General features: G+C 42.4%; 1 protein-coding gene across 2 annotated transcripts in view; it reads left to right on the top strand.

Annotated features, from left to right (window-relative positions):
- LOC309537970 (phospholipase A2 inhibitor and Ly6/PLAUR domain-containing protein-like) overlaps positions 1–25,935 on the top strand; it is a 36,468-nt gene extending 10,533 nt beyond the window's left edge. Inside the window, exons 3-5 of one of the 2 annotated variants that reach the window (XM_082233146.1) lie at positions 22,796–22,945; positions 23,622–23,768; positions 24,703–25,935. In XM_082233146.1, coding sequence (XP_082089272.1) covers positions 22,796–22,945; positions 23,622–23,768; positions 24,703–24,857 — 452 coding nt within the window. In that variant the 3' untranslated portion in view covers positions 24,858–25,935. The remainder of the gene's footprint in view (positions 1–22,795; positions 22,946–23,621; positions 23,769–24,702) is intronic. The other variant, XM_082233145.1, reaches the window with a different exon arrangement.
- Positions 25,936–27,258: the final 1,323 nt, after the last annotated feature.

Below are 27,258 nucleotides of genomic sequence, written 5' to 3'. Positions count from 1 at the left end.
AAGCAGGAAAACTTAGGCTGTTTTTCTGGCTCAGAGTAACAGAAAGGGATGGGGGAAGGATATAATGAAAGGCAAGGAGGGCTGGTGATGCCTCCCCCCCACAAGCTCCAACACACAGCTTGGCTGCTTCACTGACTAACTTTCTTCAGCATCCTCACTGAACTCCCTTTCCCCAGCATTCATTTCAGGCTTTGACTTTTTCTGCTTAGACTTCTACATCTTTAGGCAAGCTGGGTGGGTCTCAGGAGGAATAAATGGATGCATGAGGCCTGAGAAACTTGAGCTATCATTAAAATAACAGAAGCCTTTATGTTAGGTATAACAGGTGAAGAGTTACCAAAAGAAGACAAAAGATGGATTTAAGATAAATAAAAATGAAATGAAAGTACTGGTTAAAAATATGACAGAACAACATAAAAATGAGTTACAACTAGCTACACAATTGACAATTGAAAGAAAGAAGGTGAACTGTTTGGGGGTTTGGTTGACAGCTAAGAATATAAAATTCTTTAAGGATAACCATGTATGGAACTATGGAAAGAAATAAAGGAAAATATGAATGTTTGGGGGAAGGATGAATTTATCACAATGGGGAAGAATTTCAGCAATGAAAATCAATCTATTGCCAAGAATGTTATTTTTATTTCAAACCATACCCATAGTCAGTGGAGCAGAACACTTCAAACGATGGCAAAAAGATCTTTCTAGATTTATCTGGTGGGGGGTGGGGACCAAGGATTAAATATAAATTATTAACAGATGCCAAAGAAAGAGGTGGATTTTCACTGCCAGATTTGAAGTTATATTATGAAGTGTCCTGTCTCTGCTGGCTGTGGGAGTGGATAATTTTTTTAATACATATATTTTTAGACCTTGAGGGTCATGATAATAGATTTAGATGGCATGCATTTATTTGGTATGAGAAGACTAAAGTGCACAAATGGTTTTTAAATCCTTTGGTAAGGAAATCCATTTTTGCAGTATGGGAGAAATATAAAAACCTGTTAGAGCAGAAGACACCATGGTGGTTTCCTCACTGGAAGCAATATCCTTGAAAAAAACTAATGCAAAAAGTGAATGGGCAACCTATAAAGAGATGCTAATGAAAGTAGAACAACAATTAAAGTTGAAAAGATTTGAGGATACAAGACATTTAGTAACAGATTGGTTGCAATACCATCGATTAAATTATGTCTTTAACATTGATAAGAAAAATGGGTTTAGTAAGGAAATTTCAAGGTTTGAAAAAGATTTACTGGAATACAATGTGAAGTTACTTTCCAAAATATACATTTTGTTACTAGAATGGCATACTATAGATGAGGAAGTTAAATTGGTAATGATACAATGGGCAAAATATATTGGGCACAATATATTGGGCACAATATTCAATTTTCATCTTGGGAAAAGTTATGGAGGGAGGACTTAAAATTTACAGCATGCTGTGCATTGAAGGAGAACTATATGAAAATGATGTAACACCTACAAAATTAGAAAAGATGTATAGAACTACTTCAAATGTATATTGGAAGGGTACAGAGAAGGAAGGCACATTCTACCACATGTGGTGGATGTGCAAGATAACAAAAACATTCTGGTCGGCGCCAGCGTTAATGGCGGTCCTCTTTCCGAGCTCCGGAGGAGGACTGCCCTGCGAGTTCGGGTCTGACCCGCTACGGCAAGCGGGGGACCCCTAAAATCACAGGCGCTGAAGCCTGTGAACAAGGAGACTCGGTGGGCACCAGAAGCGCCCCCCTTTACCGCAGAAAGAGCCTTTTTAAAGGCTACGGAACGGCATCGGGAGAGCGCGGTGCTGAGAGTCGCTACCCAGCCCGCAGGGTGAAGCCGCGTCGCCATTGACGGAGAGCGCCACTTTCTTCCTGTAAATTTGGACTGGAAAAAACCTGTGAGTAAGATTGAATGCTATTTGGAACCTTTTAAAAGAAAATCTGGCTGAAAACGGGGAAGGTAAAAAATCAAGGAAGTCTGCCTTCCCCTGACTGCATGACAGCTAAAGCAACGGAACTTTAAAGCTGCATCCGCAAGAGACCTTTTTGTCTTTGACTATTTAAACCTGACATTGAACTTAGACCTCCCCTCTAGCAAGCAGGGCGGGGGGGGGGGAAGGATATTAAGAACTGCATGATTCACTTAATAAAGAAAAAACCCTTCTGCTGCCTCATTGCCCTGAAGCAGACTGCCAAACAAGATAGTGAAGCACTGAACTGTCTTTAACTCCGGGGAAAGTTACATAGTTGAAGTTTTTGTTGATACAAAGTCTTTGGACTCTGTTGCTACAGTTTACTGGAGTATGTTGAAATTGTATCTACTGGAAAAAGTGTTCTAAAAGACTTTTACAAGCCTCCTGATATACTTGTTTATACTTGTTTTTAAACTTCTTCATCTCTCTACTTATTTTTTTTTGGCTTGCTCCCCCTAGAGGACTAAAGTAACAGCTGTAAAGCCTAGGACTGTGGAATTTTCCATTAGGGGACTGCTTCCCTGGGAACGACCTTGGGACATGAGTGGCTCAGCGGAAGAGATAACCACAAGAGCTAAGGCTAAGCAACAACAATATCAGCAACAACAACAACAAAAAAAAGAGGTTCAATTACTGGTGCAACTCCTACAGGAACAACAGGACAAGAAAAAGTGACAGCTGCTTCCATGGAGTCAGTGACACAAGCGCTTCTCAAGATAAATCAGTCTTTGGAGAACTTGACAAAGCAGAGTACAGAAAATACACAGAAATTAACAAAGCTAACAGCAAGATTGGACTTAAATACAGAATCTATAAACAAGCTCGTTCAAGAAAATTCCGCAACACGTAAGATTGCAGAGGAAGCCAGAACCATTGCTGGAGAGACTCAACAGAATTTGCAACCGATTGTTAAAAAAGTCTACGAACATGATACAACTCTGGCTTTGTGGGACTTACAGAGAAAGGAAAGGAATTTGAAATTAAGACTGATTCCCGAGAGTGAAGGAGACAATCTAGTGGAGTTTCTAACACAAGAGTTTGCTGATTTCTGGGAAGACTTGGAGGACGAAGAAATTAAAATAACAACAGCATTTAGACTGGGCAGAAGACAGAACAGAAAGACTCCGAGGGACTGCTTGATCACCCTCAGATCGAAGGAAGAAAGAGGCAAAATATTAAAACTACATTACGGAAGGGCCTTGAAAATTGAAAACTCACCTATACAGATCTTTAAAGATATTCCTAAACACATCTTGGAGCTGAGAACTTTCTACAAGGACTTGGTCTATTTGCTGAAGAAGAACACCATCCCTTTCAGGTGGGAGTTCCCACAAGAAGAAGAGTTTGGATTTGATATCCCGCCTTTCACTCCCCTTCAGGAGTCTCAAAGCGGCTAACATTCTCCTTTCCCTTCCTCCCCCACAACAGACACTCTGTGAGGTGAGTGGGGCTGAGAGACTTCACAGAAGTGTGACTAGCCCAAGGTCACCCAGCAGCTGCATGTGGAGGAGCGGAGACACGAACCCGGTTTCCCAGATTACGTGACTACCGCTCTTAACCACTACACCACACTGACAAGGACTGTCTTTTGACTATAAGGGAAAGAAGGTGAAAATATTTTTTTTTATATAGAATTTTTATTGGTTTTACAAAGTTTTTAAATAACAAACAAACACTTAAAAAGACAAACATACACGTATAGTTTCATAACATATTTTCATAAGCCTCTTTTCTTGGACTTCCCCTTCCCCCCCCTTTCTGCATCCCAATGTCCATAATTTTTAGCAACTCCCAATTGTTACTTCCAACCTCTGTCATCTTAGTCCTCTCTATATTCTGACCTTATATCACTGTATCCCTTTGTCTCTGAAAACCACAACACTTTAACATTCATTAAGTTTATAATAGTCCTTAAGGTAGCTTTTAAATTTTCTCCATTCTTCTTCCACCGTCTCCTTTCGTTGGTCACGGATTCTGCCTGTCATCTCAGCCAATGTCATATAGTCCATCACTTTCATCTGCCATTCTTCCAGAGTGGGTAGATCTTGTGTCTTCCAATACTTCGCGATGAGTATTCTTGCTGCTGTTGTAGCATACATAAAAAAAGTTCTATCCCCTTTTGACACCAATTGGCCGACAATGCCCAAGAGAAAGGCCTCTGGCTTTTTAGGAAAAGTACATTTAAGTACCTTTTTCATTTCATTATAGATCATTTCCCAGAAAGCCTTAATCTTCGGGCACGTCCACCAGAGGTGATAGAAGGTACCTTCAGTCTCTCTACATTTCCAACATTTATTATCGGGCAAATGGTAAATTTTTGCCAGCTTGACTGGAGTCATGTACCACCTGTAAACCATTTTCATAATATTTTCCTTTAAGGCATTACATGCCGTGAATTTAATACCAGAGTTCCATAACCATTTCCAGTCAGCTGACATGATATTGTGCCCAACATCCTGTGCCCACTTGATCATAACCGATTTGACTGTTTCGTCCTGTGTACTCCATTTCAGCAACAAGTTATACATTCTAGATAAAATCTTAGTATTGGGTTCTAATAACTCAGTTTCTAGTTTTGATTTTTCCACCTGGAAGCCAATTTTCCTATCCTGTTTAAAAAACTCCATTATTTGACGGTATTGAAACCAATTTTGTACTTTATGTTTCAATTTCTCATGGCTTTGTAGTTTAAGCTTATCTCCATCCTGTTCCAAAATTTCCCAATACTTCGGCCATCCAACCTCCATATTGAGTTTCTTCACTGCTTTAGCCTCCACTGGTGACACCCATCTAGGGGTTTTGTTTTCCAACAGATCTTTATATCTTATCCAAACATTATATAGTGCTTTTCTAACAATATGATTTTTAAAGGCACTATTAACTTTGTCATACCATAGATATGCATGCCAACCAAAAGCATTGTTAAAACCCTCCAGATCCAAAATGTCCGTATTCTCGAGGAGCATCCATTCTTTCAGCCAGCAAAAAGCTGCTGCCTCATAGTACAATTTTAAGTCCGGCAGGGCAAAACCCCCTCTTTCTTTTGCATCTGTCAATATTTTAAATTTAATTCTGGGCTTTTTGCCCTGCCAGACAAATTTCGAAATATCTTTCTGCCACCTCTTGAAACATTCCATCTTGTCAAGAATCTGCAAGGTCTGAAACAAAAATAGCATTCTAGGCAATACATTCATTTTAATCACCGCAATTCGGCCTAACATTGACAATTTCAAATTTGACCATATTTCTAGATCTTTTTTGATTTCTGACCAACATTTTTCATAATTGTCCTTATACAAATTCACATTTTTAGATGTCAAATAAACCCCTAGGTATTTCACCTTCTTAACCACTGTCAGCCCTGTCTCTTCTTGGAATTTCTCCTTTTCCATGTCTGTTAAGTTTTTTCCTAAAACTTTGGTTTTTTGTTTATTCAACTTAAATCCAGCTACCTGGCCAAACTGTTGTATTATTTCTAAAACCTTTTTCGTACTAGTGATTGGCTCTTGTAAAGTCAGTACTAAGTCATCTGCAAACGCTCTTAACTTGTAATGTTTAGCTCCGACCTGCACTCCTTTAACCTGCTGGTCATTCCTTATCATATTCAGCAGCACCTCCAGAACTGAAATAAAAAGTAATGGGGAAATTGGGCACCCCTGTCGTGTTCCTTTTTCTATCTTAAGTTCCTCAGTTACTACGTTGTTTACAATCAATTTAGCCTTTTGTTCAGAGTATACTGCAGCCATACCATTCTCAAAACCTTGGCCTACCCCCATCCCATGAAGGTTCTTCATCATAAAGCTCCAAGAAATATTGTCAAAGGCTTTCTCCGCGTCCACAAAAATCAATACTGCTTTAGTGTTTATATTCACCTCTAGCTTTTCCAAAATGTCTATTACATTCCTTACATTGTCTGCCAGGTGTCTTTTAGGGAGAAAGCCTGCTTGGTTCTTATGAATCCTTTCCATCAACACTCTTTTAAATCTTTTTGCCAAAATATCTGCAAAAATTTTATAATCCACATTAAGTAGTGATATTGGGCGGTAGTTCTTCAGTTGAGTCTTTTCAGTCTCTGTCTTTGGTATGAGTGAAATATATGCTTCTTTCCACGATTCAGGTGCCTTCTTTCCCTCAAGGATCTCATTACAAACTTCTTTTAATGGTTGAGTCAACCATTCCTTCAACGATTTGTAATATCTAGAAGTCAGTCCATCTGGTCCTGGAGATTTGCCCAGTTGCATGTTCTGAATGGCGGCCTCTATCTCTTGTTCTGTTATTCTGTGGTTCAGATCCATCTTACTTTGATGAGAGATTTTTTGTAATCCATATTTATCAAGGAATTTGTCTATATCTTCTTCATTTTGCGGACCTTGAGTATATAGCTTTTTAAAATAACTCAGAAAACAGTTTCTAATTTCATTAGGTTTGGATATATTCTTTCCATCCACTTCTAGGCTTGTAACTGTATTTAGTTTCTGCCTTTTCTTCAATTGCCATGCCAGGAGTTTGCCACATTTATCTGCCGATTCGAATGTCTTTTGTTTCATTTGCTTTATCTTCCATTCAATCTCTTGATTCATCAATTCCATATATTGTGTTTGATATAACTTAATCTCTCTCAAGATCTCCTGGGACTTCGGTTTTGTTCTTAATTTTTTCTCTCCTTCCTTTATCTTTTCCAAAATCTTTTCTTTTTTCTCATTTTGTTTTTTTCTCTTTATTGAATTTTGTTGAATCAAGAAGCCTCTCATCACTGCTTTACTTGCGTCCCAGATCACTCTCTTTTCCACGTCGGCCCTCAAATTTATTTCAAAGTAGTCTTTTAGGGTTTTTTGGGCCTTCATAAGGATCTCCTTATCTCGAAAGAGGGTGTCATTCATTCTCCATCTGAATTGACCAGTTGTTGTAAGTTTCATCTCCATCCTCACGGCATTATGGTCGGAGCAAGTTTTTGAGCAGATTTCCACCTTCTTAACCTTTGGAGCCATACCACTAGTAATCCAAATTTGATCGATTCTGGTCCAGGTCATCATTGCTTGAGAGAAAAAGGTTCCCTCTCTCTCCAGAGGGTTCCTTGTTCTCCATATATCTATCAAATCCATGTTTTCCATCATTTCGAAAAAAGTCTTAGGAAGTCTCCCTTCCTTGCTAACTGTTAGTCTTTGTGCCTTGTCCATGTTAGTGGAGACCACACCATTCATGTCTCCCATGATTATCATATTGTAATCCAGATAGTCCATCAGAGTTTCATGAAGTCTCTTAAAGAAGTCAGATTTACCTTCATTTGGTGCATAGATTCCCACAACTAAAAATTTTTCTCCTTGTACTTGTATCTCCACTGCCAGATATCTCCCTTGTTCATCTTTAAATATCATTTTTGGGGCCCATTTCTCTTTCACATATATTACAACTCCTCTTTTCTTAACTTTATCTGATGCAATAAATTCTTGTCCTAGTCTTTTATTTATAAGTAGTCTCCTATGGGCTCTAGTTATGTGAGTTTCTTGTAGACATATCAAGTCCAGTTGTTCTCTGTTCAAAATATGGAACACTTGTCTTCTCTTCAGAGGCCCATTAAGTCCATTACAATTCCAACTAAGGAATTGCAGAGCCATCTTATTATTTTTCTGAGGCTCCTCCAACAGCTCCAAGTTGTTGCTCTTCTTCTGATGGTGGTGGTTTTTGTCCAAACGAGAGATTCAGAATGTCTAGTACTCTCCTCTGTTCTGCAAGTACGTCCACTGTCCCCTTCTGCAGGTCCTCCTGATTTCTTGCCAAAAATTTGTCCTTGTCTTGAATAGTCTTTATCTTCACCTTCTTTCCCCTGTAGTCAAATGACAGTCCTTGTGGAAATTCCCACCTAAAACAGATGGAGTTTTTCTTCAGCAGAAGAGCCAAATCCTTGTAGAAGTTTCTTAAATCCAGAATATATTTTGGAATATCTTTGAAGATCTGTATAGCTGAATTTCCAATTTGCAAGGCCTTTTCAAAGTGTAGTCCTAATATTTTGTCTCTTTCGTCCTTGGATCTAAATGTAATCAGGCAATCTCTCGGGGTCTTTCTGTCCTGCTTTTTGCCCAGTCTGAAAGCTGTTGTAATTTTGAATTCGTCTTCTTCAAGATCCCAGCAGTCAACAAACTCCCGTGTCAGATATTCCGCGAGATTGTCTCTTTCATTCTCTGGAATCAATCTTAATTTCAAGTTTCTCTCTTTTCTCTGTAACTCCCACAAGGCCAAAGTTGCGTCGTGTTCATAAACCTTCTTAGCGATCGGCTCTAATTTCTCTTGTGTCCCTTCAGCAGTAGCTTTGGCATCTTCAGCAATTTTACGCGTGGTAGCATTTTCCTCCACCAATTTATTTATTGATTCTGTATTCTGGTTTAATCTTACTGATATTTCTGTTAATTTTTGTGTATTTTCTGAAGTCTGTTTTGTCAGAGACTCCAAAGATTGATTTATTTTAAGCAGGGCTTCTGTCACGGCATCCATAGAGACAGCCGTCCCTTTTTCTTGTCCTGTTGTTCCTGCAGATCCAGTAATTACGCCTGAAATTGAGCCTCTTTTCTTTGTCTGTTGCTGCAGCTGTTGTTGTTGTTGTTGCTTGGTCTTGGCTCTTGTAACTATCTCTTCTTGTGAGCCACTCATGTCAAGGTCGTTTCCCACGGGAGCTATTCCCTGTTGGAAAATTCCACTGTCCCAAGCTGTGCCAAGTTTTACTTTACCCTCTAGGGGGAGCAAATCAAAATGGCCAAAAATAAAATGTCCAAGTACAAAGACAAAGGAGAATATCCAAAGATGTAAAAAGAAAAGTTTTTTAACACAGTTAAAGCAAGTATAACTGGAGGCTTGTAGCTACAAATTGCCACAGTTTCCCAATATATACTGTTTCATCTTGTGATGTACTGTAGCCAGGCACTGTATAAACTTTGTATCACAGTATCACTTTTACAGGAGGAAGTCAGTTCAGTGTCCTATTGTCCTAAAAGGCAGACCGTTTCATACAAGAAGGTGAAAATAAAGACCATACAAGATAAAGAAAGATTCCTGGAAAGAAATCAAGAGGATCTACAGAAGGGAACGGTGGACCCAATTGCAGAACAAAGGAGAGCAATAGACATTCTTAATTTATCGTATGGACTTGACTCAGCACCGTCAGAGGAAGAGCAAAAACTTGGAGCGGTCGGAGGAGTAACAGAAAAATAACAAGATGGCCCTGCAATTCCTTAGTTGGAACTGTAATGGGCTGAACATGCCTTTGAGGAGACGCCAAGTATTTCATATCTTGAAAAAAGAACAATTGGATTTGATTTGCTTACAAGAAACCCATATAACTAGAGCACACAGGAAATTATTAATAAATAAAAGATTAGGACAAGAATTCATCTCATCGGATAAAGTTAAGAAAAGAGGAGTCGTGATTTACGTAAAGGAAAAATGGGCCCCAAAAATGATGTTTAAAGACGAACAAGGAAGATATCTCGCAGTGGAAATACAAGTACAAGGAGAAAAATACTTAATAGTTGGAATTTACGCACCAAATGAGGGCAAAGCGGAATTTTTCAAGAAACTCCATGAAACTTTGACGGACTATCTGGATTACAATATGATAATCATGAGAGACATGAATGGTGTAGTCTCTACAAATATGGACAAGGCACAAAGATTGACAATCTCCAATGAAGGGAGACTTCCGAAGACTTTCTTTGAGATGACGGAAAATATGGACCTAATAGACATATGGAGAACAAGGAACCCTCTGGAGAGAGAGGGAACCTTCTTCTCCCAAGCAATGATGACCTGGACCAGAATCGACCAAATTTGGATCACTAGTGGGATGGCTCCAAAGATTAAGAAAATAGAAATCTGCCCAAAAACTTGCTCCGACCATAACGCCTTGAAGATGGAAATGAAACTTACAACAACTGGTCAATTCAGATGGAGGATGAATGACACCCTGTTTCGAGATAAAGAGATCCACATGAAGGCCCAAAAAACTCTAAAGGACTATTTTGAAATAAACCTAAAGGCCGATGTGGAAAAAAGAGTGATCTGGGACGCAAGCAAAGCTGTGATGCGAGGATTCTTGATTCAACAAAACTCAATTAAAAAGAGAAAGCAGAATGAGAAGAAGGAAAAGATTTTGGAAAAGATAAAAGAAGGAGAGAAAAAACTAAGATCAAAACCGAAGTCCCAGGAGATCTTGAGAGAGATTAAGTTATATCAAACACAATATATGGAATTGATGAATCAAGAGATTGAATGGAAGATAAAGCAAATGAAACAAAAGACATTCGAATCGGCAGATAAATGTGGCAAACTCCTGGCATGGCAATTGAAGAAAAGGCAGAAACTAAATACAGTTACAAGCCTAGAAGTGGACGGAAAGAACATATCCAAACCCAACGAGATTAGAAATTGTTTTTTGAGTTATTTCAAAAAACTTTATTCTCAAGGACCACAAAATGAAGAGGATATAGATAAATTCCTTAACAAATATGGATTACAAAAAATCTCTCATCAAAGCAAGGTGGATCTAAACCAGAGAATAACAGAACAAGAGATAGAGGGTGCCATTCAAGACATGCAATTGGGCAAATCTCCAGGGCCAGATGGATTGACTTCCAGATACTACAAATCCTTGAAGGAGTGGTTGGTTCATCCGTTAAAGGAAGTCTGCAACGAGATCTTAGAGGGGGAAAGGGCACCAGAATCGTGGAAAGAAGCGTATATTTCACTCATACCAAAGACAGAGACTGAAAAGACTCAACTTAAGAACTACCGCCCAATATCATTACTTAATGTGGATTACAAAATTTTTGCAGACATTTTGGCAAAAAGATTTAAAAGAGTGTTGATGGAGAAGATTCATAAGGACCAAGCAGGCTTTCTCCCAAAAAGACACCTATCAGACAATGTAAGGAATATAATAGACATTTTGGAATTGCTAGAGGTGAAAATTAATACTAAAGCAGTGCTGATTTTTGTGGATGCGGAGAAAGCCTTTGACAACATTTCTTGGAGTTTTATGAAAAAGAATCTCCATGGGATGGGGGTTGGCCAAGGATTTGAGAATGGTTTGGGTGCGATATACTCTGAACAAAAAGCCAAACTAATTGTAAATAATGTGGTAACTGAGGAACTCAGGATAGAAAAAGGAACACGACAGGGATGCCCAATTTCCCCATTGCTTTTTATTTCAGTTCTGGAGGTGTTGCTGAATATGATTAGAAATGACCAGCAGGTTAAAGGTGTACAGGTCGGAGATAAACATTATAAATTAAGGGCATTTGCAGATGACTTAGTATTGACTCTACAAGAGCCTGACACTAGTACGAAAAGGGTGTTGGAGATAATTCAACAATTTGGCCTGGTAGCTGGAGTTAAACTGAACAAACAATAAACTAAAGTCTTAGAAAAAAATTTAACAGCCGCGGAGAAGGAGAAATTTCAAGAAGAGACAGGTTTGACACTGGTTAAGAAGGTGAAATACCTAGGGGTTTATTTGACATCAAAAAATTTGAACTTGTATAAGGACAATTATGAAAAATGCTGGTCAGAAATTAAAAAAGATCTAGAAATATGGTCAAATTTGAAATTGTCAATGTTAGGCCGAATTGCAGTGATTAAGATGAATGTATTGCCTAGAATGTTATTTTTGTTTCAAGCCTTGCAGATTCTTGACAAGATGGATTGTTTCAAGAGGTGGCAGAAAGATATTTCGAAATTTGTCTGGCAGGGCAAAAAGCCCAGAATTAAATTTAAAATACTGACAGATGCTAAAGAGGGGGATTTGCCCTGCCGGACTTAAAATTGTACTATGAAGCAGCAGCGTTTTGCTGGCTGAAAGAGTGGATGCTCCTCGAGAACACAGACATTTTGGATTTGGAAGGTTTCAATAATGCATTTGGTTGGCATGCATATCTATGGTATGATAAAATCAAGGTGCATAGGGCCTTTAAAAACCATATTGTTAGAAAAGCATTGTTTAATGTCTGGATAAGATATAAAGATCTGTTGGAAAACAAAACCCCTAGATGGGTGTCACCCGTGGAGGCTAAGGCATTGAAGAAACTCAATATGGAGGTCGGATGGCCGAAGTATTGGGAAATCTTGGAACAGGAGGGAGATAAATTGAAATTACAAAGTCATGAGAAAATGAAACCTAAAGTACAAAATTGGCTTCAATATTACCAAATAATGGAGATTTTTAAACAGGACAGGAAAATTGGCTTTCAGGTGGAAAAATCAAAATTAGAGACTGAACTGTTAGAACCCAATTCTAAGAATTTGTCAAGAATGTATAATTTGCTGCTGAAATGGAGTACACAAGATGAAACAGTCAAATCGGCTATGATTAAGTGGGCACAGGACATTGGTCATAACATTATGTTTGCTGACTGGGAATGGTTGTGGAACACCGGTATTAAATTCACGGCATGTAATGCCTTAAAGGAAAACATTATGAAAATGATTTACAGGTGGTACATGACCCCAGTCAAGCTAGCAAAAATCTACCATTTGCCTGACAATAAGTGTTGGAAATGTAAAGAAACTGAAGGTACTTTCTATCACCTTTGGTGGACATGCCCGAAGATTAAGGCTTTCAGGGAAATGATATACAATGAAATGAAAAAGATACTTAAATGTACTTTTCCTAAAAAACCAGAGGCCTTTCTCTTGGGCATTGTCGACCAATTGGTGTCAAAGAAGGACAGAACTTTCTTTATGTATGCTACAACAGCAGCAAGAATACTCATCGCAAAGTATTGGAAGACACAAGATTTACCCACCCTGGAAGAATGGCAGATGAAAGTGATGGACTATATGACACTAGCTGAGATGACTGGCAGAATCCGCGATCAGGGAAAGGAGACAGCGGAAGAAGAATGGAAGAAATTCAAAATCTACCTTAAGGACTATTATAAACTTGATGAATGTTAGAATGTCGAGGTTTGAGTAAGAAAGGGATACAGCGATATAAGACTAGGTTGAAGGAAAGACTAAGAGGACAGAGGATTGACAGATATATTCAGAGTTGCTAAAAACTTTTGGACATTGGGATGCAGAAAGGGGCGGTATGGGGAAGTCGGAGAAACACGGTTTATGAAAAAAAAGGTTATGAAATTATACGTGTTTGTATGTCTTTTTATATGTTTGTATTGTCTTAAAAATTTTGTAAAACCAATAAAAAATTTATAAAAAAAAAATAAAGTTGAAAAGATTTGAGAATGCAATACATTTAGTAGCAGATTGGTTGCAATACCATCAATTAAATGATGTGTTTAACATTGATAAGAAAAATGGGTTTAGTAAGGAAATTTCAAGGTTTTAAAAATATTTACTGGAATACAATGTGAAGTTACTTTCCAAAATGTATAAGTTGTTGCTAGAATGGCATACGAAAGATGAGGAAGTTAAATCGGTAATGATACAATGGGGAAAATATATTGGGCACAATATTCAATTTTCATCTTGGGAAAAGTTATGGAGGGAGGACTTAAAATTTACAGCAAGCTGTGCATTGAAGGAGAACTATGTGAAAATGATGTAACACCTACAAAATTAGCAAAAATGTATAGAACTTGTTGTTGTTTAGTCGTTTAGTCGTGTCCGACACTTCAAATGTATATTGGAAGTGAACAGAGAAGGAAGGCACGTTCTACCACATGTGGTGGATGAGCAAGATAACAAAAACATTCTGGGAAATGATATTGTCAGGGAACTGACATCAGAGGGAAAGGAGGTGATAGGGCTCCCAGAGACTGGGAGAGACTCAACAGCCAAAGCAGGGACCAGCAGGGGGAGCGCGGGGTCTCTGGAGGAGGATCTCAGGGATACTGAGAGAGATGCAGCAGCGCAGGCAGGAAGCAGGGGGGAGAAAGGGGTGAGAGACACGTCCAGTGAAAATAGTGGGGAGGTGTCAGAAGCAATTGCAGGGAGACCCATGCTTCGTCGGAAGCTGTCACGTCGTGAGTCCAGGAGACGTGTTTCCGTTAAGGAACTTCTTTGTTGGAGGCGTTTCCGCAAACAGCCACTGTCGGACTCTAACAGTGACTAGAGCAGACATGTCTGAGGAGCTCTGTCACACACAGAGGTTTGTGGGGCCGCACAAACTCTGAAGGGGCACCATTTTAAGCACAAGCAGCTAATCATCCCCTAATAGCAGTCCGACAGTCTCTGTACGCTGCCTGTGCAGGAGAAAGCATCATGAGCGACCCAGCCGGAGCCGGAGGAGCTGATCCAAGCTTGGAAGAAAGATGCCGAGCATTGGAGGTCCAACTGGCGCTGCAGACGGCGAGGCTCGAGGAGAGGAGGGCTCAAGATGCAGACAAGAAGGGGAGAACCACTCAGTTCCCCAGAAAGGTACCAGGATTGGTGCAGAAGTTTGGGGGGGACCCCAAGGATTACCATGCCTTTAGGACTGAAATGCAATATGCCCTGAATGTCCAGTTTGATGAGTTCCCTGATGAGGAATCTCGAGTTGCTTTTGTAATTGGGCATCTTGAGAAGGGCGCGCGAGACTGGGTTCGACCCCTGATGGCAACGCACAACGATATCCTAAAGGACACTATGAAATTTTTTCGTGCAATGGATATCATGTTTTCCAGCGACGTTGAGGAAGGGGCGGTGCGCAGACAGTTAATGGCTTGCAAGCAGGGAAGCAGATCTGTCCGTGAGTACTGGACTGAATTTACCATGCTGATTCACAGATTGGGGTGGGATTTATCGGCAGCACCCATTCAGATGCTATTTGAAGAAGGTCTTTCTTCAGCTGTGAAAGACGAGCTGGCCAGGAGCCCCAGGGCGGTGTCTATGGATCAGCTGACCAAATCTGCGCTGACCATTGGAGCGCGCCAGGAGGCAAGAGCCTTGGAGAGGCGGGAAGGGAGAGGGGAACGTTGGAAGGAGTTACGCATTCCAGACATTCCTGAGCCAGCTTTCCCGCCGGCAGAGCCGATGGAAATCGGAACAGCCCGCGCGCGCGCAGTTTCAAAGCCCAGTGAGGGGGCGAAGAAGGAGGGAAAGGGAGCCCGGAAATGCTATCTCTGCCAACAGCCAGGCCACTTTGCCAGAGTCTGCCCCCAGAGGAAGGAATGGCAAGGAATGGTGGGGGCTGTTGAGGGGGAAGAGCAGGGAGAAACGGAGCAGGTAAAAGCCAACGCCTGGTTGCCATCAGGGCACTGCAGCCAGGCCAAAGAGCAGTGAAAGTGCCCCTTCCCCAAGTGCCAGTGCCAGAAGCTCCTCGACCGGCTCTAGTGATTGAAGTGTCGCTAGAGCTGCAAAATGGACACCCCCTAAAAATAAAGGCACTGTTGGACTCAGGCAGCTCCTGCAATTTTATGAGCAAGGAGTTTGCTGCTGAACACCAGATACAGACTATCCCTTTAAGCAACCCCCTGCAGGTGACCACGATCGATGGCAGGGAACTGTTGGGAGGAGGAGTCAGCTTGCAGACCATCCCAATGATAATGAGGGTGGCAAGGCACACAGAACTGATAGCGTTTAATGTGGCCACCTTGGGAGGTGCTCCCATTATTTTGGGAATGAGCTGGCTAGCCCTACATGATCCGCTGGTGGGCTGGCATCAAAGAGTGGTTTCCTTCGGTTCCGCACATTGCTTAGAACACTGCAGGGGGGAAAAGGGGTCAGCAGGGGCCCAAGCCACCCTGGCAGGGACTGAAGTAGTGGAGAAGGGGAAGGTGCCACCACAGTATGCTGATCTCAGCGACGTGTTCAGCGAGAAGGAAGCTGACCAACTACCTCCGCATAGACCCTTTGATTGCCAGATCAATTTACTCCCTGGAGCACAGCTTCCTGTAGGCAAGTTGTATGCCATGTCAGACAGGGAAATGCAGGAGTTGCGAGCGTTCATTGACAAGAACCTGAAGAGGGGCTTCATCAGAGAGTCCAAGGCAGCGGGGGGTAGCCCAGTGTTTTTTGTGGACAAAAAAAACACGGACAAGCCGAGGCTGGTATGTGACTTTCGGGCCTTAAATGCAGTGACAGAGCCGGCGGCTTTTCCTATGCCCAGGATTGATGATATTTTGACCAGGGTGCGGAAGGGAAAGATTTTTACAAAGCTGGACCTAAGGGGGGCGTACAACCTGATACGTATAAGGAAAGGGGATGAATGGAAGACCACCATGTTCACCCCTTTGGGGGCATTTGAATACTTAGTTATGCCTTTTGGATTACAAACAGGCTCCGCGTGTTTTCAAGCTTTCATGAACCACGTACTGGGGCCTTTGCTCTACAAGAATTGCGTGGCCTTCTTAGATGACGTGTTGGTGTATTCGGAGAATGAGGAGCAACATGTGAGAGACGTCAGAGAAGTGTTGAGCAGGCTGCAAGCCAACCGACTGTGGGTGAAACTGGAGAAGTGTCAGTTTCATACCAAGGAGGTGGAATTCCTGGGGTACCGCTTGTCAGACAAAGGGTTGGCCATGGACCCCGGCAAGGTTCAAGCGGTGCTGGAATGGAAAACACCCAAGACCAAGAAGGATGTGCAGAGGTTCCTAGGGTTTGGAAACTTTTATCGTAAGTTCATCCGCAACTTCGCCCACCTGACGGCGCCCATCACGGACTGTCTCAGCAGCAAAAAGAAGTTTGTTTGGACGGGGGAGGCGGAGCGAGCGTTTGAGGAACTGAAAAGGGCCTTCGCCTCTGGCGAACAACTTCTACATGTGGATTTACAAAAAAAGCTGAGGGTCGAAACAGACGCGTCGGACCGAGCCATAGGGGCGGTGCTTCTTCTGCAGCCGGGGAAGGAGGGGTCGGAGTGGCGACCGTGTGCCTTCTTTTCGCGGAAGCTGAACAAGTCTGAGAGGAACTACACGGTGTACGACCGGGAACTTCTTGCAATTTATGAGGCCTTCCGGAGATGGAGGCACCTACTAATTGGTGCACAACAGAAAGTGCAAGTGTGCACGGACCATAAGAATCTAGAGTATTGGAGAACTGCGCGAGTGCTCAACCAACGGCAGTTGAGATGGGCCCAGGAGTTCTCCAAATTTAACTTTGAGATTTGTTACGTACCAGGCCCGGAGAACGTTAGGGCGGACGCTCTCTCACGCAAACCTGAATATTTGGAGGGAGAGGGTGTACCCGAAGAGACCCATGTCATTCCCGAGGACCGCTGGGTGTGTGGGGCGGCATTGGTGGGGCAAAGGGAACTGGTAGAGGGAACGGGGCAGGATGTATACGCCCAGGACAAACTCAGGAGTCTTAGGAGGGAGGGAGACAAACCCGGGGGTTTTGAGGAGAGAAATGGGGCGTTGTACTACAAGGGAGCGTTATACATACCTGAAGGGGAATTGAGGGAAAAGGTACTCAAGCAACTGCACGATAACCCCACAGCAGGGCATTTTGGGCAACACAAAACCATGTGGCTGGTTACCAGGGAATTCTGGTGGCCCAAGGTCAGGGAAGATGTGCGTGAATATGTGAGAGGGTGTGACCGTTGCCAACGAGCCAAGGGGGAGAGGCGGGCACCGGCAGGTTTATTAGAACCACTACCCACGCCGGAAAGACCGTGGGAGGCAGTGGCAATAGATTTTATGACTGATCTGCCCAGGTCCAAAGGGAAAACAGCCATTATGGTGGTGGTAGATCTGTTAACCAAGATGGCACACTTTATAGCCTGCTCACATGCGGTCACAGCAGAAGAAACCGCCAAATTGTTTGTGGAAAATGTGTTTAGGTTGCATGGCGCCCCCTTGAGGGTGGTTTCGGACCGAGGGAAACAATTTACTTCCAGGTTCTGGAGGAAGCTCATGAGCTTACTGCATGTAGAGGTTAATTTCTCTACTGCCCGTCATCCAGAAACCAACGGGCAGGCGGAAAGAGCTAATGGTGTCCTCCAGCAATATTTGAGGTGTTATGTTAATGACAGAGAGAATGATTGGGTGGAGAAGCTGGCGTTGGCGGAATTTGCTTACAACAATGCAGAGAACGTGTCCACGGGAATGAGCCCTTTTTTGGCCAATCACGGGTGTCATCCCCGAGCCTTCCCAGGGGGGGAGGGGGAGAACTGGAGCGTTCCAGCAGCAGAACAGTTCGTTGAAGAAATGGAAGCGATCCATCGCCAACTCCAACTTAATTTAAACCGAGCGAAGGAGGAATATAAGAGGCAGGCAGACAAAACCAGAAGGGAAGGGGAAAGCCTTAGGGTGGGAGACCAGGTGTGGCTGTCCACCCAAGGGTTACCATTTAAAGGAGGTTGTAAGAAGTTAAGACCCAAAAGACTGGGCCCATTTGAAGTCACGCAACAGGTCAACCCAGTGGCTTTCAGACTCCGGTTACCGAACCACATGAAGTTGCACCCAGTGTTCCACAGATCGTTGCTGTCACCGTATATAGGGGACAGAGAGGGGAGGGTCAATAGGGGACCAGCGATGGAGGAAAAAGAACACAGCTACCATGCAGCGGAGATCCTAGATTCCAGGTGGAAAGGAGAGCAAGTAGAGTATTTGGTAATGTGGGAAGGGGAACCGGAGTCGGAAAACACCTGGGTCAGGGCAGAGGATGTAGATGACGAGGTTCTAATTGAAACTTTTCATCAGAGATTCCCTCGAAAACCCCAGCCAGTGGCGAGGTTCCGGAGGGAATACTTCGCCACCACAGACGAAGAAGAGGAGTTGGAGGGGTTCTCCGATTCCGAGGTGGAGGAGGATTCAGCGAGTCGGAACAAAGACCGATGGAGGGAGATGTTCGAGACGTCGGAAGATGAAGAGGATTCGTTTCGGGGTTTCAGCTCCTCACCGCCCAGAGGAGAGGGAGGGGGCGGGGGGGAAGGGGGCCCTGGAGGGGAGGTGGATGTCAGGGAACTGACATCAGAGGGAAAGGAGGTGATAGGGCTCCCAGAGACTGGGAGAGACTCAACAGCCAAAGCAGGGACCAGCAGGGGGAGCGCGGGGTCTCTGGAGGAGGATCTCAGGGATACTGAGAGAGATGCAGCAGCGCAGGCAGGAAGCAGGGGGGAGAAAGGGGTGAGAGACACGTCCAGTGAAAATAGTGGGGAGGTGTCAGAAGCAATTGCAGGGAGACCCATGCTTCGTCGGAAGCTGTCACGTCGTGAGTCCAGGAGACGTGTTTCCGTTAAGGAACTTCTTTGTTGGAGGCGTTTCCGCAAACAGCCACTGTCGGACTCTAACAGTGACTAGAGCAGACATGTCTGAGGAGCTCTGTCACACACAGAGGTTTGTGGGGCCGCACAAACTCTGAAGGGGCACCATTTTAAGCACAAGCAGCTAATCATCCCCTAATAGATATATAATGAGCAGAAGAAATGTTTAAAATAACGTTTTTTGGGGGGGGAAGAAGGTTTTTTACTAGGAATTTCAGATGTAGAGATGCCAAAGTAGCAGATTATGTATGCGAGGACAACAGCGTGGATACTACTGGCCCAAAGATGGAAAAAAGACAAAATCCTGACCAGACGTGAATGGTTGATGTAGATGATGGACAACGCCAAAATGGTGAAAATGACCAGGGAAATCAGAAACCAGGACATAGTAACTTTAATAAGGAATGGGAAAAAAATATACAATTTACTTAAGAGAACACTGTAAAAAACTAAAAATGTGACAGGATTTGAGTAACGCTTGCAATGTAGTAAAAGCTAAGGTAAAAATGGATTATTTAAAGAAAAATAGAGAAAATATATGATGCAGTAGAAAGTGTTTGAAAATGGAAACCATGGAGGGGTGGAGAGAATCCTAAATGTTGATGATTGTCACTAATGTTTGCATTCAAATGAATCGTGTAAAATTGAATAAAAAGGATTTTCTTTTCTTTTCTTAAAAAAGAGAGAATAGCCATGTTTGTGTAGCTCCCTAATAGAGAAAGCTCCACGGCCATTGCTGGCTCTAATAGAGACCTTCCTTGTAGTTGTGTAAGTGGCTGATTCATACCTGGCACACTCAGCCATTGGCACATTCAACTCCTGAGATCTCACTTCATTCTTTTCACCCTCTGGAAACCACGTCAAAGACAGCAGGATCAGTTTCACTGCTTAAAGTCTCCATTGCATCCACAGCCCATTCCACACTTTCCAGCCTTCCTGGAATGGATCTAGTATCCAGGCTTTTCCTGAAAGAGCTTCTCCACCCCACCCCCCAATTCAGCCCAAACACTGAGATCTAGCTCTGAGGGCCTTATGGAGGTTTTCTCACTGTGAGAAGTGAGGTTAGTGGGAACCAGGCAGAAGGCCTTCTTGGGAGTTGTACCTACACTGTGGAATGGCCTCCTATTAGATGTCAAGGAGATAAGTAACTATAGAACTTTTGGAAGACATCTGAAGGCAGTCCTGTATAGGGCGATTTTAAATGTTTGATGTTTTATTATGTTTCTGTATATGCTTGAAGGCACCCAGAGTGGCTGAGGTAACCCAATCAGATGGGGTGGGGAATAGAAATAATAAAATTATTATTATTACTATTAAGAGGAATCCTTAGATGGAGGCCATTTTGAGGGGCTATTTTGTAGGTGGCTTCAGGGCTTTTGCCCTTGCCTATTTGGCTCTAAATTGCTTTCTTGAGTGCCTTCATCATTGACCTTGTAAATTGTAAATTATCTATATCAAAAAATAAATCTTAGAAGTGTCAATCAACAACTAATGAGATCATGGACAATTCCTTCACTGAGTTTTGAATTTCAGTATGTTCCTCTTTATCTTTGTGGTGTACAAACAGTACCCATTCCTGGACCTCACTGAACCATTTGTTCCCAAGTGTTGCCTGCGACATGAGACCGTGGCCTATAAATAACTCCACGTAAGCCTCTACCTGCACCAATTCCCTTGTTGATCCATCTCTGCTCTGAGTCTCCTAATCTTTCCAGAATGAAGAAGGCACTCCTGAGTGCTTGCCTCCTCTTGGTCCTGCTTTCTCCAGGTAAGATGGGGAACATTTAATTACCTTTAGAGGACACTGAAAAGAACTTGCAGCTTGGGAGAGAAGGGGAGTTAAAAGTGCAGATCAACACCCCACAGAGCAAGGAGTGCAGGGTTACCAAGAGAAAGTAGCAGAGTTAGGTCATGAATATTTCTTGTGATGTCATTATGATGGGCCCGACGATGCTTTTTCCCCTGGGCCCGTACTCTCACTTAAGTATAGTGCTCACAGAACACCAGTCCCACGGATTTCCACAGTCTACCTCAGATTATCTTTCATTTCATTCTATTAAAATGCTTTTAAAATTGAACACCTTTTAAGTTAAAAGTTTTAATTTACTATCACCTCCTCCTCTTAGTCTCATTAAGCAAACTGCAAAATCAAACTAATAATAATGTTAATGATCATATTAATCCGTGAAGTAAACTTTTGTTTCTGTATTCAGCATTACCTCTGAACTGCAGATATATTTATAACAATACTGGACTGACATATAAAGCCTTTGTTGAAACAACTTGTGACTCCAAGGAAGATTCCTGTGTTGCCAGTGTTCTGCGTACAAATACTGGACTGACATATAAAGCCTATGTTGAAACAACTTGTGACTCCAAGGAAGATTCCTGTGTTGCCAGTGTTCTGCGTACAAATATAAGTAAGATTTTCCTGCCTTTTTGTCTTTTGCTGTTGGATTAGATCCAGGTTAAGATTGTTGAACTTTAATGGTTCTACTAGCATATAGAAGTCTATGCTAGGGCAACTCAGCCATGAAAAAAGTGAGTTGAGGAAGCTGTAGCACTTCAACTATAGATGAATTAGAACTCCCATCAGCTTCAGCTAGCCTGGCCACCATTCAGGGATGATGGGAGATGTAGTCCAACAACATCTGGAGGATCACAGCTTCCCAATCCTGAAGTAAGCAATGGTTTGTAAATGAAAATGGGGAACCTAACATCACCTGATCACAATCCGTGGCTGGATCTGGGTGCTGATACCCAAGCTTGGACAATTTGATTTGCATTAATGAGAAATCCCTGCTTACCCTTCTAAAAGTTTTGACTGTTTACAATGGTTTTTAAGATACATTATTAATTTTTCCCATTCCTTATTAAAATTCCAGTCTTCCTGTTTTCTGATTCTTCCAGTCGTTTTTTTCAATTCAGCATAATCCCTCAACTTAATCTGCCATTCTCCTCTAGTAGGGAGTTCATCTTCTTTCCATCTCTGGGCCAATAACATTCGTGCAGCCGTGGTCGCATACATAATTAGTCATTTCTGTTCCCTTGGGATTTCGGCACCTAGGATTGCTAAAAGAAAAGCTTTGGGGGGGGGTTAAATAAAAAAGTTATTTTAAACATTTTTTAACTCATCATAAATCATTTCCCAAACCTCCAATACTATCTTACATGTCCACCACATTTCTAACATACAATTGACCCAGTTTTGTACATTTTTGCTAATTTACTGCTATTTACATCATTTTCAAATAATTTTCTTTCAGCAAGTAACATGCTGTAAATTTTAAATCCCAATCCGATAACTTCTCCCACGCTGTAAATTGTATGTTATCCCCAAATTCTCTGGCCCATGCTAGCCATTAAGTATACATTGATATCAGTTTCTTTACTTTTAATACAGTTTTTAATGTCTGCTTTATGCATTAAAGCTGGAAAACATTTTGATATTTTTCTTACTATGATATAGTGGTGTATACATATTTTAATTAATAAAAAAGGAACAGCCCATCACTTTAGACTGACAAATTTAATAACACTTTGTATATTGTTAGTTTGAAAAGGTCCTCATTCAGACAATACAAAAAAAATTGGAACCATTGCAACGAATGTGCCTGAGTAGCAATAGACCTGCATATTTCCTGCCCCCACCCCCAAACTGGGTATTTCCTTCAAATTCTTTTTCATAGTGAAACCCCGAGTGCAACTTTTGAATAAATGCTCGCTATCCAGCTCTTGTCTCTCGGGCCATTACAGCTTCACTGCAGCGGATGATAAATTCTTTGAGATGAAGAAGTACTGTTGCAAGACGGAACTGTGTAACAATGCAACTCTCAGCTGTAAGTTTCTCCATCATTTTAGAATCCTTAACATGTTAAGGCTGTGCCCTGGATTTGGCCAAGGCCTGGATCCTTAGTCAATCAGCAGTATTCAGAGGACCTGTGCCGCATTCAAATGGGGTGAGCAGCTCAAGACTATTAGGGACTCTCAAGGTGGAGAGTCAGGCAGGATGGGGAGGCAGGCATGAGAAGAAACTGTGAAAAAGAGGGACCTACTGGGCAACTACAGCTCTGCCTGAGAAGGGATGGGTTGCCTAACACTAACCTTATACCCGGTAGTCTTAGGGCGGTTCACTGAAACTCACAGGTTATTGCTGAAGAGCAGAAGAGAGACATAATCTCTGTACAAAAATAGGGATCTAAGATCCTATAATTTCAAAGAGGCTACACCATAACCAATGGCATGAAAACCTTCAGAGAGATCAAGAAGGAAGAGAAAGTTCACACTCCCCCCACCCGAATTTTGGGAAAGATCATTCATCTCAGAGACCAATGGTGACTTTGTCCCATGTTCAGTCCTGAACCCAGATTGTGTCCAGATTATATTTCATGCATGAGTATGTGCAGCTACCCCACCAAAACTATATGGGCCTAGGGTGGGTTACAATAATATAACACAGAGATACAAAAACAGACAAAGCCATTAACAGTCTCACTATACATTTGATTTTGGCAGTTCCTGAGCGCAACATGCTGGCTGAAAATGGTTTGCAGTGCCCAGCCTGCTTCTCCAAAGGAAAGAAAAAGTGTAAAAGTGAGAAGACTATCAACTGCCTTGGGAATGAGACCCAGTGTGTTGTTTTTAAAGGATATCTTTCTAGAGGTAACATTGCTACTCAGATGGGGAAAGGGCCTAGTCATCAGATGGTTCATGCAGACTCCCTCCTGTTCTCCTATTCTCCCTTCCACCCTTTCCCTTTCCCTTGCATGTTGCTGGAAAAATGAGAGGGACCACATCTTTCACTGGCCCCACTATGCACCATTCCTTAGTGTTTTGCCTGCCTACACTGTATCCTTTAACTCTCATAATGCCACTAGCTTGTCCAGAAGGAGGATTGAGAGTGAGATGTGTATATAAAATACCCTTCTGAACAAAAGTAAAAAGTGCATTCATGGCTTCACCCCAGTTGCATCTGGATGTCTCCACCACTGGAATGTAGTCCAGGACAAAATTTGTTCCTCTTCCTGAAAAAACATATTATTTAAAAGGATTGTAATTTTGTTGTTTAGTCGTTTAGTCATGTTCAACTCTTCGTGACCCCATGGACCAGAGCACGCCAGACACTCCTGTCTTCCAGTGCCTCCCACAGTTTGGTCAGACTCATGTTAGTAGCTTCAAGAACACTGTCCTCTGGCACCCCCTTCTCCTTGTGCCCTCCATCTTTCCCAACATCAGGGTCTTTTCCAGGGAGTCTTCTCTTCTCATGAGGTGGCCAAAGTATTGGAGCCTCAGCTTCAGGATCTGTCCTTCCAGTGAGCGCTCAGGGCTAATTCAGGGCTCAGGGGATTGTAATACATTTCCTTAAATTTTGTGACAATGAGCGGTATCTGGCTAACTCAGACCATTACTGCAAGGATTTATAGTGCATCAGAATTCATGTATATTCATGTTCCAGTGAAATTATGATATTTTTCGGATTTCTTAAATATGCACATTTTAATACTAACTTAGTAAAATTCCCTTTTTAGCATCACAGGCATCCTCCTATTCCCTGGGTAAAGGACTAATGTCAACATTCATTTTCTTTTTTCCCTAGCTTTCTTTGAGCAGCACGATTTCACTTTCCAAGGTTGTGGAACAGCAGCTTTTTGTGCACTCCGGAAAAATGGAAGCCGTGTAACTGGAATGGGGAGCTTTTCCCTTTTAGTTATCCAAGAAAGCTGTTATAATGCTTCACGAATCTCACACTAGCTTCAATATGAAGGGTAAATGGGACAGTGGAGACCCCTCCTTGTGTATTCCAAAATTCATGGCAATTAGAGGGAATTAGAGGCCTAGTGGTGAAATGCAGGACTCAGGATCTCAGGTTCTTTCTTTTTTTACTTTTGGTGGCAGTAAAGCGAAGCAAGGGGCAGAGAAAAAGGATTCAGAATTGTCAGTTTGTATTTCTTGGTGCAGAAAATATTGATCTGGTGTATAATAATAACAATATAATATTTTTATACTTCGCCCATCTGGCTGGGCTTCCCCAGCCACTCTGGGCAGCTCCCAACTGAATATTAAAACACAATACAGCATTAAACATTAAAAACTTCCCTAAACAGGGAGGCCTTCAGATGTCTTTGAAAAGTAAGATAGCTGCTTATTGCCTTGACATATGATGGGAGGGCGTTCCACAGGGCAGGCGCCACTACTGAGAAGGCTCTCTGCCTGCAGACATCTTCCCTATTCTGATTAATTCAAGGGGGCTCTGGAAACTTCTCTGTATGAAAGAAACAAGCAGAAGGGTCATGATGTTTAGGTTACTCCTTCAGAGAAGCTTAGTACAGCTGGCTTAAACTGGTTCTGTTATCTCTTTTTTAAGGTCATATTAAGAGGCCAGAAGGAGCCAGGGTTTCATTTCTCTTTTTATATCTCTTTCTTCTGGTGTGGAGTTCCGTATATAGCGTTAAGGTTTAGACTTATTGTAAGTTATTGTAAGTTTATGTGAAGTCTGCTGCAACTGGATTTCTTGTGGACAGTGCCAATCCTGAATGCATTGTATATGTGACCATTGTGTTCATTTGCCTTCAGTAGCAGTAAAACTCTGCTGGATGAAATATTAATTGCCTCCGGTCTTTTTTGGGGGGAATCCTGAAACGTGTTGAAGTTTTTACTCTGCTAACTATACATTGGGATCTTCTCTGGATTGATATTGAGTAGAATTTCCATGACAGTTGTGTGGGATTCTGTATTCTAACTACAAAGAACCCTGCAATGTTTCAATAAAAATACTTAAGTTTTCATTCTGTTCATTACAATACGAAATAAATGGTTATGGGAAATAAAATGCCGGATCTCAGATCTGTTTCTTTCAGATACAAATGCAAGTATTATTTATTGGTTTAGCCAAAGAGATTACAAAAGATAAAATACATAAAAGAGGTTAAAAACAAAACAAAATACATTGCACTGAGTTCATGCACAGAGTCTCATATGACAGAGTTCATACACTGGAGTTGCAGAGCTGTAAAAGCTTTTCCCCATTTGGTATTTGTAATGCTGGTAACATACTGAGGGTGAGGGGGCTGAATGGGTAGTCTGGCGTTTTAAAGTGCAGGACTGTCCCAACCATGAGGCTAGGTATGACAACCATCTTAGGCAGCGGGATCCATAAGAGCAGGAGATCTGGCCTCCAGGGAATTCCTTGCCCACTGCTGCTGCCTCAGTGGCAGCAACAGCTGCACTGCACTCCTGAGAGACCAGATTGGCCTCTCCCCCCAAAATCAGGTCGCCTCTTCAGTGGCCTCTTGGGCAATAGATAACAGGGCTAGACTGTGCTCTGCATACCCCTTGAGATTCATCTGCATTAACAGAGGGGTCAAATTTCCAGTGGATGCAAGCAATTTCATCCTCAATATTTTTTGCAAACAAGCCACAGCATTGACAAGTCACAAGCACCCTCCCTGGCTCCCAATGACATGCCCTCCCCTTGGAGAATTTCTCACCCAGCCTCTCACCCTGGGAGATGACCACTTCTCCACCTCTCAACCTGGTTACTGGCACCAGGTTTTCCTCTGGGCCCAAGCACACATGCATATTGTAAAAGGTGCAAAGCCCTTCTTTCACACTCTGTGAAACATAAATGCACAGAGGTGTTTTTAAAAACTGGACAACGGCACGCCACCTACTTGTGACTCCCGAGCCTTCCCCGATCTCCTTCCCCTTCCCCCTTTGTTTTGACAGATCAGGGGAGGCTCAGGAGTAACGGGTGGGCGGCTGTTGCCCAGGAGGGGCCAGCCTGGTAGTGCAGTTGGCTCTGGTTGGTTTCAGGAGCTGCTTGCTGCTTGTTGCCGTGATACCACGGCAGCGAGCAACTCCTGAAGCCAGCCAGAGCCAACTGTGCTAATAGGCTGGGCTGCTGAGGCTGCCGCTGCCACATTTCCCAGAGAAAGATTTGCAAATCTTGGGAAATTCCGGGGACAGAATTTGTCCAAGGACAGATTTGCAAATCCGGGGACTGTCCCCAGGAACCGGGCACATCTGGTAACCCTACAATAGGAGGTGCTACTGTCTCCGCCCACACTTGTTTCCAATGTAGATCTTTATTCCTCACCTCTTGCATTGTTCCTGATGTCGATCTTAACTCAACCCTTCTTTCCTGGAATGGGGA

The sequence above is a fragment of the Podarcis vaucheri genome (genome assembly GCF_965113315.1).
Source record: "Podarcis vaucheri genome assembly, chromosome: 7".
NCBI lineage: Eukaryota > Metazoa > Chordata > Lepidosauria > Squamata > Lacertidae > Podarcis > Podarcis vaucheri.
Note: the sequence above shows the minus strand (reverse complement) of the source record. Positions and strands in the feature narration are given on the sequence as shown.